The sequence below is a fragment of the Limanda limanda genome, chromosome 13, assembly GCF_963576545.1.
Source record: "Limanda limanda chromosome 13, fLimLim1.1, whole genome shotgun sequence".
Lineage (NCBI taxonomy): Eukaryota > Metazoa > Chordata > Actinopteri > Pleuronectiformes > Pleuronectidae > Limanda > Limanda limanda.
In genome coordinates, this window is record NC_083648.1 from 24,848,939 (window position 1) to 24,864,331 (window position 15,393).

Below are 15,393 nucleotides of genomic sequence, written 5' to 3' on the forward strand. Positions count from 1 at the left end.
TGCACCAGCCATGTCTGAAAACTTTTTCCTCTGATGCTTGACTCAAATACAGAAACACAGCGACCACGGTCTTGCTTCTCTTGCATCTCTTTGGAGTGTGGGAGGACCCAGGGGCAATCCATGCCAGAAATGGGTAGGCTATACAAATGCCATGCAGAGAGAAGGCCCCTGGCCAGGTTGGAAGCCAGGACCTTCTCGTTGTGAGGTCACAGTACTGATCACTAAGCCACCATGCTACCTCATGAGAAAGAGTGTGTGGGAGATGAAGGAAAGCAGTCTAAGAACCAGCCTACTGAAATGAACTGTCGCAATTTATCTTTCTGTCACTGGAGGCAAGAAGCCCCCCTCCTTTGCCTTCTCTTCCTGTCTGAGTCGAGCTTCTTAAAAAAAATTATAAAAACAATCCCCTAAATCTAATTGAACTAAAGTGGCAATCCCATATTTTGCTGGCAAATTAAAAGTGTCTGAAACTAAAGATATTTTACTGCACTCTTTCAGTATAATGTAGAGCTCACTACCGACTGAAGAGTGGGATGGAAAGAGGTGCAATTTTTTCAACAGGGCCTGCAACACACTGAAAACGCTAAACCATAACTAAAGTGTCATCTCATGCAGACTATACGTAGATTTATCTGTGGCCACAATATCAACACTGGTTACTACATTATAAGTATGTATATATATTTTTTTGTTCATGAGATAATATTAATATTAATCTGTCTCTCTCTCAGCACTTCAGTCACAGTCACCATTTGTCATAGAGCAATGCTAACATAGGTTGAACATCTCCCTCTGGTTTTCTCCTTCCAGCCCCAATACGAATTTTCCATTACATCCAACTCCTCATCATAGCACTCTCCAGGAGTGTCACATTAGGTTGTCACCACGAACCCGCTCTTTATTCCTTTCACTCAACAGGTTTAGGGTCTACAGATGTCCTTTTGTGTGGCTTTCCTCTTTTTGGTGACCCTGCTGATCTCATTCTCTCTTTCTTTTACTGCCCCCTCAAGCTGACTCACCTCCTTTATATCATATTTAAACACTTGTAAAGCCCGGTCTAGATTCAAACAAATAATTTTCCTTGTTCATGGAAGCCCTAATGAAGAGAGATGACCATTATTTCTTCTTCTCATATGGTGAGGTCATTCCAAATGTTGTATATGTCCTCTCACTTGGTGCATTTGGGTTTTCTCAGGCCCTCTCAATGAACAACTGACCCCATGACCAAACATGCACCTAACTACTTGCATGTACTAACCCCCTGCACCCCAATGCTGCCTACCGATGGACTCAGGGCACCTTAAAGAAATGAAATAATGAATTTTGTGAATGTTGTTGCAAAGATGGAGATCCTCACCCGTCGCAGGTTGGTACGTCTGTGTCAGTCCTATATGGTAAAATACAAAAATGTAATTATCAAAATGATCTGGCAGATTTAGACCTGCAGTGGCCTGTAAGACGAAGAAGACCTGTTAAGCTCAGTCAGTGGACTGACTCTTAGATTGCTGCCCCGCCTCCATTGACTGCTACAGGGCGCACTTATTTATAAAAAAAAATGCATTAATATTGAAGGTACCACATGCCCAAATCTCACTAAACTCGGCAATGCTCTTCCTTGGGTTATTAAAAATACCAATTTCAAGAGTGAGGCTAACTAAAGGAATAGTTTGTGAGATATGCATTTCACTTACACACAGACAAAAAGACATTTGTGGAATCAGTAGGTAGATACTAACAGTATCATGCCTTGACAGTACACGGCAGGGGTGGGGGACATATGCTTATGCTGTTGCAAAGCTGCTAGAAATGAAGTTCAAAGTGTCAATTTGTCTTGAAGAACTTACAAATGATGTATGATCAGAATAGAGTTGGATATGTGTGGGGAAATACTGTCCTTGAAAGCCATGTATGTGTCTACCAACAGTGAGTGGGGAGGTTGTTTTGTTTAAAACAAGCTAAGAGTAGCATCATCACCATTATCATCATCATCGCTATCATCTCACATCAGATACCTCGGCATTGAGAGGGGATCCAGCCATCGCATTAGAGAGATTTATACGTGTTCAATTTTTTAGTATGGCCCTCAAAGGATGTTGTTAACAATTGAAATGGCCCTTCATAGGAGAAAGGTTTTCTCAAGCTGGTTAACAATGCAATGGATTTGAGGGCTGATGTAGGGGTAGGATTTGGTTCCCACGTTTTTATGAACATCCAATATCAGTAGCCATGTTCCCCTTGTCTTCAGTAGTTACTGAGTTGGGAAAAACTTAAAAAAAAGTTTTTATATAGTCAGTTTTAGCCTCACATTTGATATACAAATTTTCATCTGTAAGTTCTTTCATAAAACCTACTTCCAATCCCAAAAGAACAGTTGACAAAAAGCTTCAAGTACATCTTGAAAAAAGGCTTTAAGAGACTGCAGTTGTGATCCTTTTTTGTGTTTGTTTCAGATTCAAACTAGAGATGTTTGGTCTCAAGAATGCAACCCTCCAGGCCCCTGCCACACCACTGTGTAGCTTTATCACACATGAGATGTTTCAATAGGTTGAAACCAACGAGCGGTTTTGACAGAATGGTTGCTTTTGTTTGTTCTCTCCACCCACTGTCTGCACCACATACACCATCTGCTGCAGGCTTACTGAGGAATCCAGAGGTTATTGGATTGAAGACGACTTTATGAGTCATGTTGTGCGCATTTTATACAATTCTGGATTTCTTTTTATAGTTCTACATGCGCCATCTGAAGAATATGATGTGATCATCTGTCATTGACAGTCATGTTGTGTAGCTTCTTACTTTTACACTTTTGTTAAGCTAAGAACAGGTGTGAAAATAAAGTTTCAACCATCCACACTAGTGGACTGTAATTGTCAAGCTGCAAGCTGCTAAATACAGTTATGCATGCATCAAACCTGTAATGGTGTAACTATGCCATTTTAATGTTAGATTACACTTTTGAATTTGAGGATGCATGATAATAATAACATTTGCCATTTTTGGCACTTCAAACTAACAGTTACACTATTCTCTTCTCAAAAACAAGCAAACATAGAGGGTTCATTTTCCTGTGTGTCATAAAACTAGTTAATGTTTTATCGTTAGGGGACCTTGAGCAGCTGATGATAGGGTTGGGAGGATTGATAAGTTAACAAAACACGTTTCCATGTCTATAACCTTACCTAGGGTTGCAAAGGGGCGGAAAGTTTCCGGTAAATTTACGGAAATATTCCGGAAACTTTCCACGGGAATATTAAGCTCAGGAATTTGGGGAATTTTGAAAAAAAAACAACTATGCAAATTAAATGCTGAGCAATAAAAACATCATTCAAAACTCTATTTTAAAGATGTATGGAATGCAGCACACGCTGCATGTTGAATTTCAACCCTCCACTGTGCATTCTTCCATCACATGCACAGATCATTCCCAGCATCCTTCACACTACAGCAGGGCTGATTGAGGCCTGCTGTAGTGTGCAGGACTAGTCAGGTAAGTTTCGATGATATTACTGGGGAAAATATATTAGCATGCTGATTGAGGATTGTTCATCTGTTCATCTAGCCCAGGGGTGTCCAAACTTTTTTTCCGGAGGGCCACATACAAAAATACCAAGGACTGGGCCACTCACGCCGCCACGCCCCCCTGCCCTGGAGTAGACTGTTGACAGTCGCGTCGCTCAGGGTGGGGGGGGCGTGGCGTGGTGGCGTTCTGAGAGACAGCTAGCAAGTCAGCAAAGCAATTCACCGCCAGACCACTAGGTGGAGTAACGTTTTTTGAGACACCTTCTTTGTGTGTGGCAGTCTTTGTAGACTGTTTATTACTTTTTCTGAAGGACAAATTTGTCCCTGATCATTCTGCACAGCTTCGTACACTCGTCGACCTGCAAACCGACGTCAGCCGAGATCTCCTTCCAGGAATTGCAGGTCATCTGCGTGTCCTTGTATTTAGTCAGTGACGGGTTATACAAGTGGTCATACTTTCAGATCTCTTCTGCCAAGTGCTCTTCTATTTGGTCCATATCCGTTCTTCTAAATCTTCCTTGGTTTCTGCCAGTATTATGGGGCATGAAACCGGAAATATGACTCTGGAAAGGATGTATTTAGCGGACCAATCAAAGCCTTGCGGGCTGCGTGAGGCTTGCGTAGTTTTGTCGTAAACATACAAAAATTGGTGAACGCACGCAAGCACGAAAGAAGGGGCACGCAAGCACGCAAGGGGCTCTTGCGTGCCCCTTCTTGCGTGTCTCTGAAAAAGCAGAAGCATGCACCGGCCTCTCCCCTGTCGACGAAGCCTGGCCCCATAAAGCAAAACAAAGTGCTTTAAGTAAGTGCCATTTGAGCGCTACTAAATTTTGAGTTTCAAAAAAAAAAAAAAAAAAGTTCTTTTTATACATTATATTTTTAGACATTGATGTGGGCCAATTAAAAATGGATGGCGGGCCGCAGTTGGCCCGCGGGCCGTAGTTTGGACACCCCTGATCTAGCCTATTTCCATTCATTTATCCATCAATTGTAAAATATTTTTACAGACTATTCCAATTGTTTGGCTAACTATATCTCTGGCACTGCATTAGTGTTTTTTTACAAACTTTTTCTCATCTTATTCTACAGAACAATGCCACGTGCAGTATCTCATGTGTGGAGACATTTCACCCCATCCAATGTAGAAGGAAAGGCTGTGTACAATTGCAAATACTGTGCAAAGACCTATGTTAAGAATGCCACAACGATGCAGAAGCATTTAGTCAAGTGCCCAAAGATTCCTCAGGGCTCAAATCAGCCTATGACACAACAAAATGTTTATATTTATGTCTGTATATGACAAGGTAAATACTGTACAGTTAGTATAAATTACCAACAACATTTCCAGTATATTCCCGTTAATTCCCATGGAAAGTTTCCAACTTTGAATATTCCCGGAATTTTGCAACCCTAACCTTACCACAACCTTAACTACATGTTTATCATTGTGACCATGTTCATGAGGTTCCTCTAACCCCAAGAAAGTACTAACCTTGATCTTTCCACAAACTTAACCAAGTGAAACCTGGAATCAGCATCACATGAAGAGATTGCAGACACTGAGTCGGACGAATTGGCCCTGCTGTTCTTTTTATTTATCCATTTTTATTAATCTTAGACTAAATCCAAACTGTGCACTGCTTTTAATGCATTCTGATTTTCATTTAGTGTCTAAAACCTTTGTAGATTTTACATATCTGAAGAAAAAAACTTTAGCACAAGCTAATTTCCAAAATAGATGAAACACTGAGTATGACATTATCCCTCACTTCAACAACACCTGTCCAGACGTGATAATGAACACCAGCTAAAGAAAAAAATATGTAACACTTGCGTCAGTGATGCAACAATTTAAAGAGACCATGTTTTACATGTGTAGACATGTGACTGATCAACTTTTGTATCAGGGACCTCTATGTGGAGTATGGAGGATACAGAATTGAACAAGCCATGCACAGATGATCATTGTTGCACTCAGGGGCTGCAGGAATGGGGTAACATGACCCTGTAATCTGTGGCAGTGCAATGTAAACCTACTCATTGTGTGTATGTGGACGGTTCCAGCATCACTTTCCTCGTATGCAAATAAAGTCACAACATACAGCAATTTTTTTCCGCTTGTGCAAGGTTGCACTGGCAGCAGGCTAAGTAGGATACGCCAGACATCCCTCCTCCCAACGACATTTCACAGCTCGTCCAGAGAGATGCCGAGACAGTCCCATGCCAGATGGGAGAAATAATCCCTCCAGCTAGTTCTATGTCTACAGCTGGGCCGCTACCTGTTGGACATGCCCGGAAGAACCTTGGATGGAAGACAACCAGGAGGCATTCTAATCAGATGCACCATATTGTCTGTTTTCAAATTGAAGAAGCAGTGGCCCTGCTCCCAGCTCCCTCTGGATGTCTGAGATCAACCTATTTCTCAAGATGAGCCCAGATACCCTACAGAGGAAACTCACTTCAGCAACTTGACCTCTACAGTCACTACCCAGAAATCATGACCATCGATTTGGAGCTGTGATTACTCATGCTCTTAGGAACAGAACTGCCCTATTTTAATTCATACACTTGTATGCACTGAAGAGATTTCCAGACAAGTATGAATATGTCCGAAATTTCACAAAATTCCAAGGCAGACGTCAGTTTTCTTGACTTTTTTCAGTTTGTCTTTTAAATTACCGAAGAGGCAAAGTAAAATGTACCTAAAGTCTCGCACAATTAATTTAATAAAAGGTTTCAGGACCATTGGCACTACAGTATTTAAATCAAACCCAGATGCTTATTTCGCTAACATTGTATCTATTTATGTAAAGATACATATGAGTTGAGAGCGGTACTGTTACTTACCTCAATATCAGCAAGATTTAAGTAATACCTGGGATTTATGTATCATATCATCTCAGAGATACAGGCTCTCTCTTCCGCGCACGCAACACACACACACACACACACACACACACACACACACACACACACACACACACACAGGATACCAACATTATGCCATCTACAAACTTTCAAGAGGCAGGATTAGCCAATGTGCTTCTACACTGCCAGTATATCTGCTGAGAGGAGATGATAAAAGATTTTCGAGAATATCTCTCTGCTCTGGCTCTAAACCTGAGTGGCAGCTGCGGGTCGAAAGGATTTAGGGGCTTCAAGGAGACAGGCAGGCAAAAGTGTGTGGTTATGGAATATAGATGTGGAAATTGATCTGTCTACATTTCATATTAGAAACATCTGGATGTCTTTGTGGATCAGCCACTTCTACTTCAACTGATGATGTCTGAGGACTGTGTGTGTGCGCGTGTGTGTGTGTGGCTTTCAAAGAAGACACACTAGTCACCCACAGTTTCAGGGATGTCAGTTTTTTTGGACTACTTTTACCTGAGGTTATTTTGTAGAATAATTTAAAGAAGGTAAAGGGTCATGTTATTTCTGGGGCATTTTCTAGATTATATAAATGTTGAAAAATGAAATAAATGGAATCTGTCTTTTTTCCTATTTCTGTTGGCCATTATATATCCTGTATGAGAAGTGGCCAAAATGTGGCTTCCCAGTTAAATATTTGGAGCTTTGTTTTATTGTTTATGGTAAAAAAAACCCACAAAGATCACAGTTATTGAAGTCAGTCAGGAAGAGAGCACAAACATCTTTTCATGGAGAAAAGTCGTTGGTGCCATTCGTTGTTCTTCTTTCAGTGAAAAAACCCTCTGTAAATCTGCTACAGCGGGTGCTATATAGAAGCATATATACAACCTGCTTAGGATAATCCATTAATGGTAAAGGAATAGTTCACCCAGACATGAAAATTTAGTGTGCCTGTCTGTCTTTTATTACTGTACATCTACTCATATTCATGGGGCCTCTTCCTCTATCTTAAAGCCCCTGTAGCCTGGTACAGTATGGGACCCCATATCAAAGGGAATAAATAGTTCACTCACCATTGCATCGAACATGAAAACTACAGACAGAAAGAAAAAATTTATAGAGTCTTTTTATTTGTTTGCGCTGGTCCCAAAACAGTACAAACAGTAATTGTACCATTGGCTGTTCCACATGTTCAAGTTGGCAATAGTAGAAGTGGTGTCAGGTATTATGATTCCTCCAAATGGACTAGGCAGCAGAAAACACTAATATATGTGTGAAAATGAGAAGACAGTGTAACCCCTAAACTCCAGAAATGGGACACTGATGATACTTTTCATCGTTTCACTATGAAGGAATGAGGACAGCCTTCATTTTCTCTCTCTCTGTCCTCTGCTTTTGTCTCTGTCTCTGTTCTGAGAGAATACAAACACAGAAACTATGCGCCCAGTAAATGTAGAACACAGAAGTTGTTTGTGATTTGTAATGGAATTCTTTTTTTTAAACTGTTCACAAGAAAGTTCAAAGCGTGGAGATAAACAAACACAGGAAATAAAAAGGCCATAATGGGGTACTTTCCAGACGATGCAGATCATTGTTAGCTTTATCAGCAGAACCAGCAGAGATTTGGGCCCACTCAGCTTGTGGTACACCAGCATAAAACAGCATCTGGCAATTACTGACTTCACAAAGAGGAAAGTTTTGGACTGTGGGCAATGTGCGTTTTTACTATCTTGCCCATTTCATGTCTGTCTAACATACTTAGGCTAACTTTGTCCTGGCTAACTTTAAATTTCACAGACAAACATGATTGTGAGCCCTGTCAGAAAACAAATAATCCAATTTTTAAAGAGAGTGAACTATGCCTTTGCTTCATGATACACAAGTTCCTGTAAAACGATGTGAGAGCAGTATTTGATTACACATATTTATGTGTTCCCATTAAAAACACAAAACTACGTGCCACAACACTGCAGCAGTTGACAGTAATTAGCAGCTCAACATGGAATGTCAGGACGACAGCCTGCTCTACTACTTTGACGAGGACTCGCCCCAACTTCGCCTACGCCTGTGGATTTAACTGATGAATCGGACACTGGATGAGTCATCAAGCATATAAAACTATTTTAAAGTTTAGGGAAAACACAGAGATTTAGAAGCCTATAATATTGTCTTTTGACACTTATTTGGCAAATTACAACAGATAAAGATGAATCAACATATGGTTACAGGATTAAATTACATACATGGATTCTTCATTTCATAGGACCTTAAAATGTGTGCTCAATGAAGCATTGCATTAGTTCATTCAGGACATGGAGTCATGTGCTCAGCTGTCCTAAGATTTCAGCTACTGATAGGTTTATAGGTGCTCGTCAGTCACCCAGCTTTCACAGCCCATTCTTTCACCAAAGCGGTTCCTTTAAATACGACCTCATACTCACTGATCCCACTTGCCTCCACCCTTCTACTGTGACTTGTAGAAGTGTTGTCAAAAAGACTTATTAAAGTAAGGTTTTGAGTAACTTAGAATTATCTGATTTTGGTCTAAACAACACAATTATACATTTAATGAATATCTCAACGTTTTTGGTTAATTACATAAAATTGTTTTTATGTAAAGTTTACAAATTTCAAAAGTTGCAAGTTTAAAAAAGTACTGGAAAATTAGAAGTTGTACTTTTCTGATGTCTTAGGTAAATAGTAAAAAACTTAAGGAGTCCTAAAATGTGTCCTCTGGGTACCATGCACTTCTCTACTAAATGTCATGGCAATCCATTGAATATTTGTTTAGATACATGCATTTCACTCACAAAACCTTAACAATAGTATGTCATGGGGATTTTGTGGAATAGATGTGGAATCAACAAAGTTGTAAGGATTCATCGTCTGAGGGACGTAAATGTCTCTCATCACAATTGGCAATCTTATAAAGATAATTTGGCTTACAAACATTGATATATCCAAACAACATCAAGTAGTCTTTATGATGACGCATGTTAACTACTATATATTGCATCTTTTCAATTGCATTCCTTTTCACAGACTTGTCTGGTTAGTTGTTCTGTTAGCTGATTAAAGGTTTGTGAGTGGGATGAGTGTGAGTCGGTTGCCATGTCTCCTTGGGCGACTACAGGCTAAACTTTGGTCCAGTGAAAGGAGGAGAACAGCCCTCCTGAACCAATGGCCTTTTAAATAGTTCAGCTATTAGTACTGCATCTTCCAGCTCACCACAAGGTCAACAGTGTTCGTGTGTTTAAGAGCCTGTGGGCTTTTCATTACATCTTTGCTGAACTGATGTGTCTGAAATGCCTTCAGTGGTAATATTCATACACCAGCCGTTGAACTTTAAGTCCACTACAGTATTGATTTTTCCATTTCACATTTGGCTTCATATTGCTTGTAGAAACATTTGTCTATCAAATTGGAAACTGGGTTTACATGTTTTCTCTTTTCTATGTAATATTTAACAACTTTTGACTGCGGATTTAGCATTAAGTGACTCAATTCCTTTGACCTTTGATAAAGTAAACCAAGCCAAACAAGTTTTGCCATAAGTCAAATGTCAATTTGACAAGTCCTTCCAAAATCTCCTTATGCTTATGTAGGAAAAGCTTAATATCGCTCTGTCCCAGTAGTCTTGAGTCCAAAAAGTTTGTAATTTGCCTTTTTCCATGTAATATTACACAAAGAATGAAAACATCCAAAACGTTTCAAAACATTCCTGCAGCATGATCTACTGCTCTATTGTCCTGGTATTTTCCAGTGACTGTGCTTTTTAAATAATTTTTCTTATCAAGGAATTGATAGAAATTCAATTGAGGATCACAAACAGTCAATCAAAGTTGGTACATAGATTTCATGTTGATGCAATATGAAAAAAATATGTATATATACTATATGCATTTATACAAAAACACTTAGGAGGGTCAAATAAGAAATGTATAGCAATGTCTGTTAGAGGCTCAATGTAAAATCTATTCAATGCTCAATATTCACATTAATGTCAATTCTTATTAACAGCATTTGTTCAATGCTCAATATTTAGCTTCAGTTCAACGATATGTTCTGCAGAGGAGCTGCTACTGCTTGTTTTTATATATAGGCTTTGACTTGAATATGGCCATAAATATGACTATTTCCTTGTAAAAAGTGAATGTTGTACTCAAATAAATACCAGTACGATACAATTCGAAGATGTGCATCTTTCACTACTGCAAGCTTTCACAATAAACCCTTATTTTAAACATAAGAATGGATTTGGATACATACACATACAGAAATTGTTTGCCATTTATGTTTGTGACATGAATGTATCAGATCAGCCGATGAGTCCAGAGCGGGGATCGACAGTGAAGACTGTCGAGATAGACTGGTTATCACATCAAAGTAATTCTTATCTCATCAGTACATGTTACTAACTTGACCCCTTCCCCGGACTTTCTGTGCCTTATCGCCCGCAGATGCAGGGCCACAGCTGTGGCCGCACCATGGACTACGATTTGTGGATCGCGCATCAGAGGTTGCAATGGTGGATCCAGTATGGCGGATTCTATATAGTGCTGGCTGATCGTAGTGGTAATGGAGGATCATTTGTCGCGTTGGCATCGGATGGAGGTGGACCACGGCCGAGGCGGCGGCTGATGATGGATCCTAACTGGCGGCAGTGGACAATCACTGTGGACTATAGTGGATCCCATCTTGATGCTGGATCGTGATCTTGCTGAGCTGACCAGAGACTATAATTGCAGCAGGATTGCTTGACATATAGTATTGAAGTTATCCTTCAAAATGTTTACCCTCATCGATGCTGCTAAAAACTTTAATCCTGATGATGTTTTCCTACACTTGACATCTATTGCACTTCTGTCCGTCCTGGGAGAGGGATCCCTCACATGTGGCTCTCTCTGAGGTCTCTACATATTTTTACCTGTTAAAAGGGTTTTTAGTAGTTTTTCCTTACTTTTGTTGAGGGTTAAGGACAGAGGATGTCACACCATGTTAAAGCCCTATGAGACAAATTGTGATTTGTGAATATGGGCTATACAAATAAAATTTGATTGATTGATTGATTGATACATCATGATCGAAGGGTTTGGTGACCACTGTTAGAGGTTAAACACGTCTGATAAGAGTCCTGGCTTAAACACATCTACATGCCAATGTACTCGTCATAGCAGGTTGAACACATCCAGCTAAAATTTGGTCAGAAGAGCCTTTAGATGTGGTGAATGATAGATCAGGAATCGTGTGTGTTTTCGTTGAACGCTGTGCCGAAGCTTGATGTTCAGTTTTTACAATTGATCACAAATTTTGAAGGCTAAAACACACAACTGATCATATATGTTGTAAATGGCAAACATTTACTTCCTATATGGGTATGGTTACAACATTATCACACATCTGGATGGTTTATATGAATGTGACACAGTTTGTCTCTTACATTACATTACATTACATTTCATTTAGCTGACGCTTTTATCCAAAGCGACTTACAATAAGTGCATTCAACCCTGAGGGTACAAACCAAGAACAACAAGAATCAAGACAGTAAAATTTCTTCGAAATAAAGCAAAACTACAAAGTGCTATAAGTAAGTGCCATTTTAGTGCTACCAAAGTGTTAGTTTCAAAAGTGGTTAGTGTTTTTTTTTTTTTTATTCAATGTAGTCGGAAGAGGTGTGTTTTTAGTTTTCGGCGAAAGATGTGTAAACTTTCAGATGTCCGGATGTCGAGTGGGAGCTCATTCCACCATTTAGGAGCTAGGACAGCAAACAGTCGTGATTTTGATGAGTGTTTAGCTTGCAGTGAAGGAGCAACGAGTCGTGTAGCTGAAGCAGAGCGGAGTGAACGTGCTGGTGTGTAGTGTTTGACCATGTCCTGGATGTAAACTGGACCTGATCTGTTTACAGCATGGCATGCGAGTACTAGTGTTTTGAACCGGATGCGGGCAGCCACTGGTAGCCAGTGTAGGGAGCGGAGGAGCGGAGTAGTGCGAGTGAATTTAGGTTGGTTAAAAACCAGTCGAGCTGCTGCATTCTGGATGAGCTGCAAAGGTCGGATGGCAGTAGCAGGTAGACCTGCCAGGATGGAGTTACAGTAGTCGAGGCGTGAGATGACCAGGGCCTGGACCAGAACCTGCACCGCCTTCTGAGTGAGAAGGGGGCGTATTCTCCGGATGTTGTAAAGCATGAATCTACAGGACCGCGTTGTTGCAGTAATGTTGGCAGAAAGGGAGAGTTGGCAGTCGAGTGTCACACCCAGGTTCCTAGCAGTCAGAGTGGGGGTCAGCACGGAGTTGTCAAAGTTAATAGTCAGGTCATGGGTGGGAGAGTTTGTCCCTGGAAGGAAAAGTAGTTCAGTCTTGTCAAGGTTAATCTTCAGGTGGTGAGCGGTCATCCACTGAGAGATGTCAGTCAGACAGGCAGAGATTCGTGCTGCTACCTGTGTTTCTGGGAAAAGACAGGATTAGTTGGGTGTCATCAGCATAGCTATGGTAGGAAAAGCCATGTGAGTGAATGACAGAGCCGAGAGTGTTGGTGTACAAAGAGGAGAGGACCCAGGACCGAACCTTGAGGGACCCCAGGAGTGAGAGGACAAGGTTCAGAAACAGATCCTCTCCAAGTTACCCGATAAGTGCGTTCATTGAGGTAGGAAGAGAGCAGGGAGAGAGCAGAGCCTGAGATACCCAGGTCCTGAAGGAATGGGATCAGGATCTGGTGGTTCACTGTGTCAAATGCAGCAGAGAGGTCTAGAAGGATAAGGACAGAGGAGAGAGAATCTGCTCTAGCATGTACAAATACAATTAATGATTTGTTCAGACCATGAACTGATAGACTGATCACAGGGGAGAAACACACTTATCTAACTTTGTGTTTCTGTGTGTGTGTCTGTGACCTACTTGACCACTTTTTTAATCAATAACTTTGTTTCTTCTGACTAGAACTACACCTCAGGTTGAAAACAGCTCTCACAGTAAACTCGTGCCTCCCATGTTCCCTGGATGAGAACACGACAGAACAATCATCATAATGAAAGCACAGCGCAGAGCAGCTGAATGAAAGGAGAGATCATCACAGAGAGCTATGTGTCCTTGTACTTGAATACGAGTCCAGTCTGTATAAAACTGTCACTGAAACAAGGTAACTGAACATTTGAGTGTTGAAACAGAAAATTTCACACTGTGCGTACAAGCTCTACTCTGTCTGTCTGTCAGTCTGCTGTCATCGATCAGTGACTGAATATGACTGAACCAACTCAGAGGTCCAAGATCCTCAGATCTGTATTTTACTTGCTCTGTGAGTTTCTTATAATTGTAGAATGATCATTGATAGAGAATGGCCAAATATTATCGCTTGAGTGTGGGGACTGTATGATATGCTGGTGTGTTTAAAACCAGAACTTTCAGCTGAGAAATGGGGATACATTTGGGGACTGAGTGAAGCTACCTAGAAGAAACAGAGACAAGCATGTCAAAATAAAACAGGAAGTGACATAGTACATGCAGCAGGAAATGGTGAGTGTGTGTACCTACAGACAGGTACCTACAGCCTTGAAAGTAGTTGGTTCCATAAAAAAGAAGATAAGACGCAAACCCTTTATCCCCAGTAACTAGCAGCTTGTTTGATGTAAGTTAGTACTAGTAACATATGGATATTAGCTCAGGCCACAATTCTTGCGATTGAAATCTAAATTTCCCGCCTTTAAATGTTTTACAGGTGGTTTATGTAATTTTACCTCATATATGCATCCAGCTTATGAGAATTGCCAAAGTGAAAGAACGCAATTACAGCTTTGGTTCAAAGCCTGACCACCCACTAGCTTGTCCTTTGCCACTGAACAACTAGGGGAAATCACTCGCTTTCCCTTCCTGCTGCATGCTAATTGACTGCTGATTGTCAAAAGAACCTATTCACCACCACACATACATTGTTTGTGTGTGTGTGTGTGTGTGTGTGAGAGAGAGAGTGTGTGAGAGTGTGAGTGTGGTGGGGATGTGAACATGGCTCCCTTGCATGTGCACGTGACCAAGATCAAATAATATGGCCATGGAGACGCAGCTATTTGATCTCCATGCCTGGTGGGCTACACAACTAAACCAGGGATGTTTCATGTGAACACTGTGTCATTATTTCATTTGAACCCAATGCAGTCTTTGAACTTTTCAGCTAGACAATTAAAGGATCTTTTTTCATTTTATTTTTTTTTTTTGGCCATAGTCCGACTCAGGGGAGATAAAAGTCTGATGTAGTAATGTCAGGTTAGATGTTTAGGTAGAGAAAATAAGAGCAGAGTCAGGCTAAATGCATTACTATCACTAATTGCTACTAAACAAAAATGTAAGCAAACCAAACAAGGCTTATTAAAAATCCTCTGATAGACAAAAATAACTAGCTAAATCAAACAGAATGATTTACAACAAAACCCAGAGGTGGAAGACAGCAGAACAGCAATTCATAAACAACGGGAATGAAATATGTAGAGACTGAAAATCCTGAGGGGTTGAGTTTGAGGTATCAAGCAGGAGGGTGTGTGTATCTGTATTCAATGAGAAAAGGAAAACACTGGGAAGGTTTGAGTTTTGACAAATAGAATCCAAGACAGTGTCTATCTGTGCCTTAACTCAACAACAACAGGACAGTGGTAAATGGTCACATGCTGAAAAAGAAAGTAACAGCACAGCCAAGAACATCAGAGTTAAATGACCAGAACAATACGCATTCGTAATCCGACACTATCAATTCATTACAGAAAATCAATGTGATCGACACACACACACACACACACCTGCAGACAGGAGAGAAGATTTTACGGTCTCAACCTACTTGAAGAGCCTTGAGACAATGTTTATTATGATTTGACGCTATATTAATGAAATTGAATAGATTATGACTCAGTGTTTTGACTTTATTGTTGCAGAAGAAGTGATGCCCCTTTTATCCACTAACATACTTATTAACTCAGCAGGCTTTATTTCTATGTGTGAGTGATAAGAAAAGAGCAGAGG

The 15,393-nt window shown here is 40.5% G+C and overlaps 1 protein-coding gene across 1 annotated transcript in view; it reads left to right on the plus strand.

Annotated features, from left to right (window-relative positions):
* The first annotated feature begins 1,343 nt into the window (after window positions 1–1,343).
* Window positions 1,344–15,393, plus strand: part of LOC133017576 (uncharacterized) — a 28,612-nt gene continuing 14,562 nt past the window's right edge. Inside the window, 1 exon segment of the mRNA XM_061083685.1 lies at window positions 1,344–1,394. Coding sequence (XP_060939668.1) covers window positions 1,344–1,394 — 51 coding nt within the window.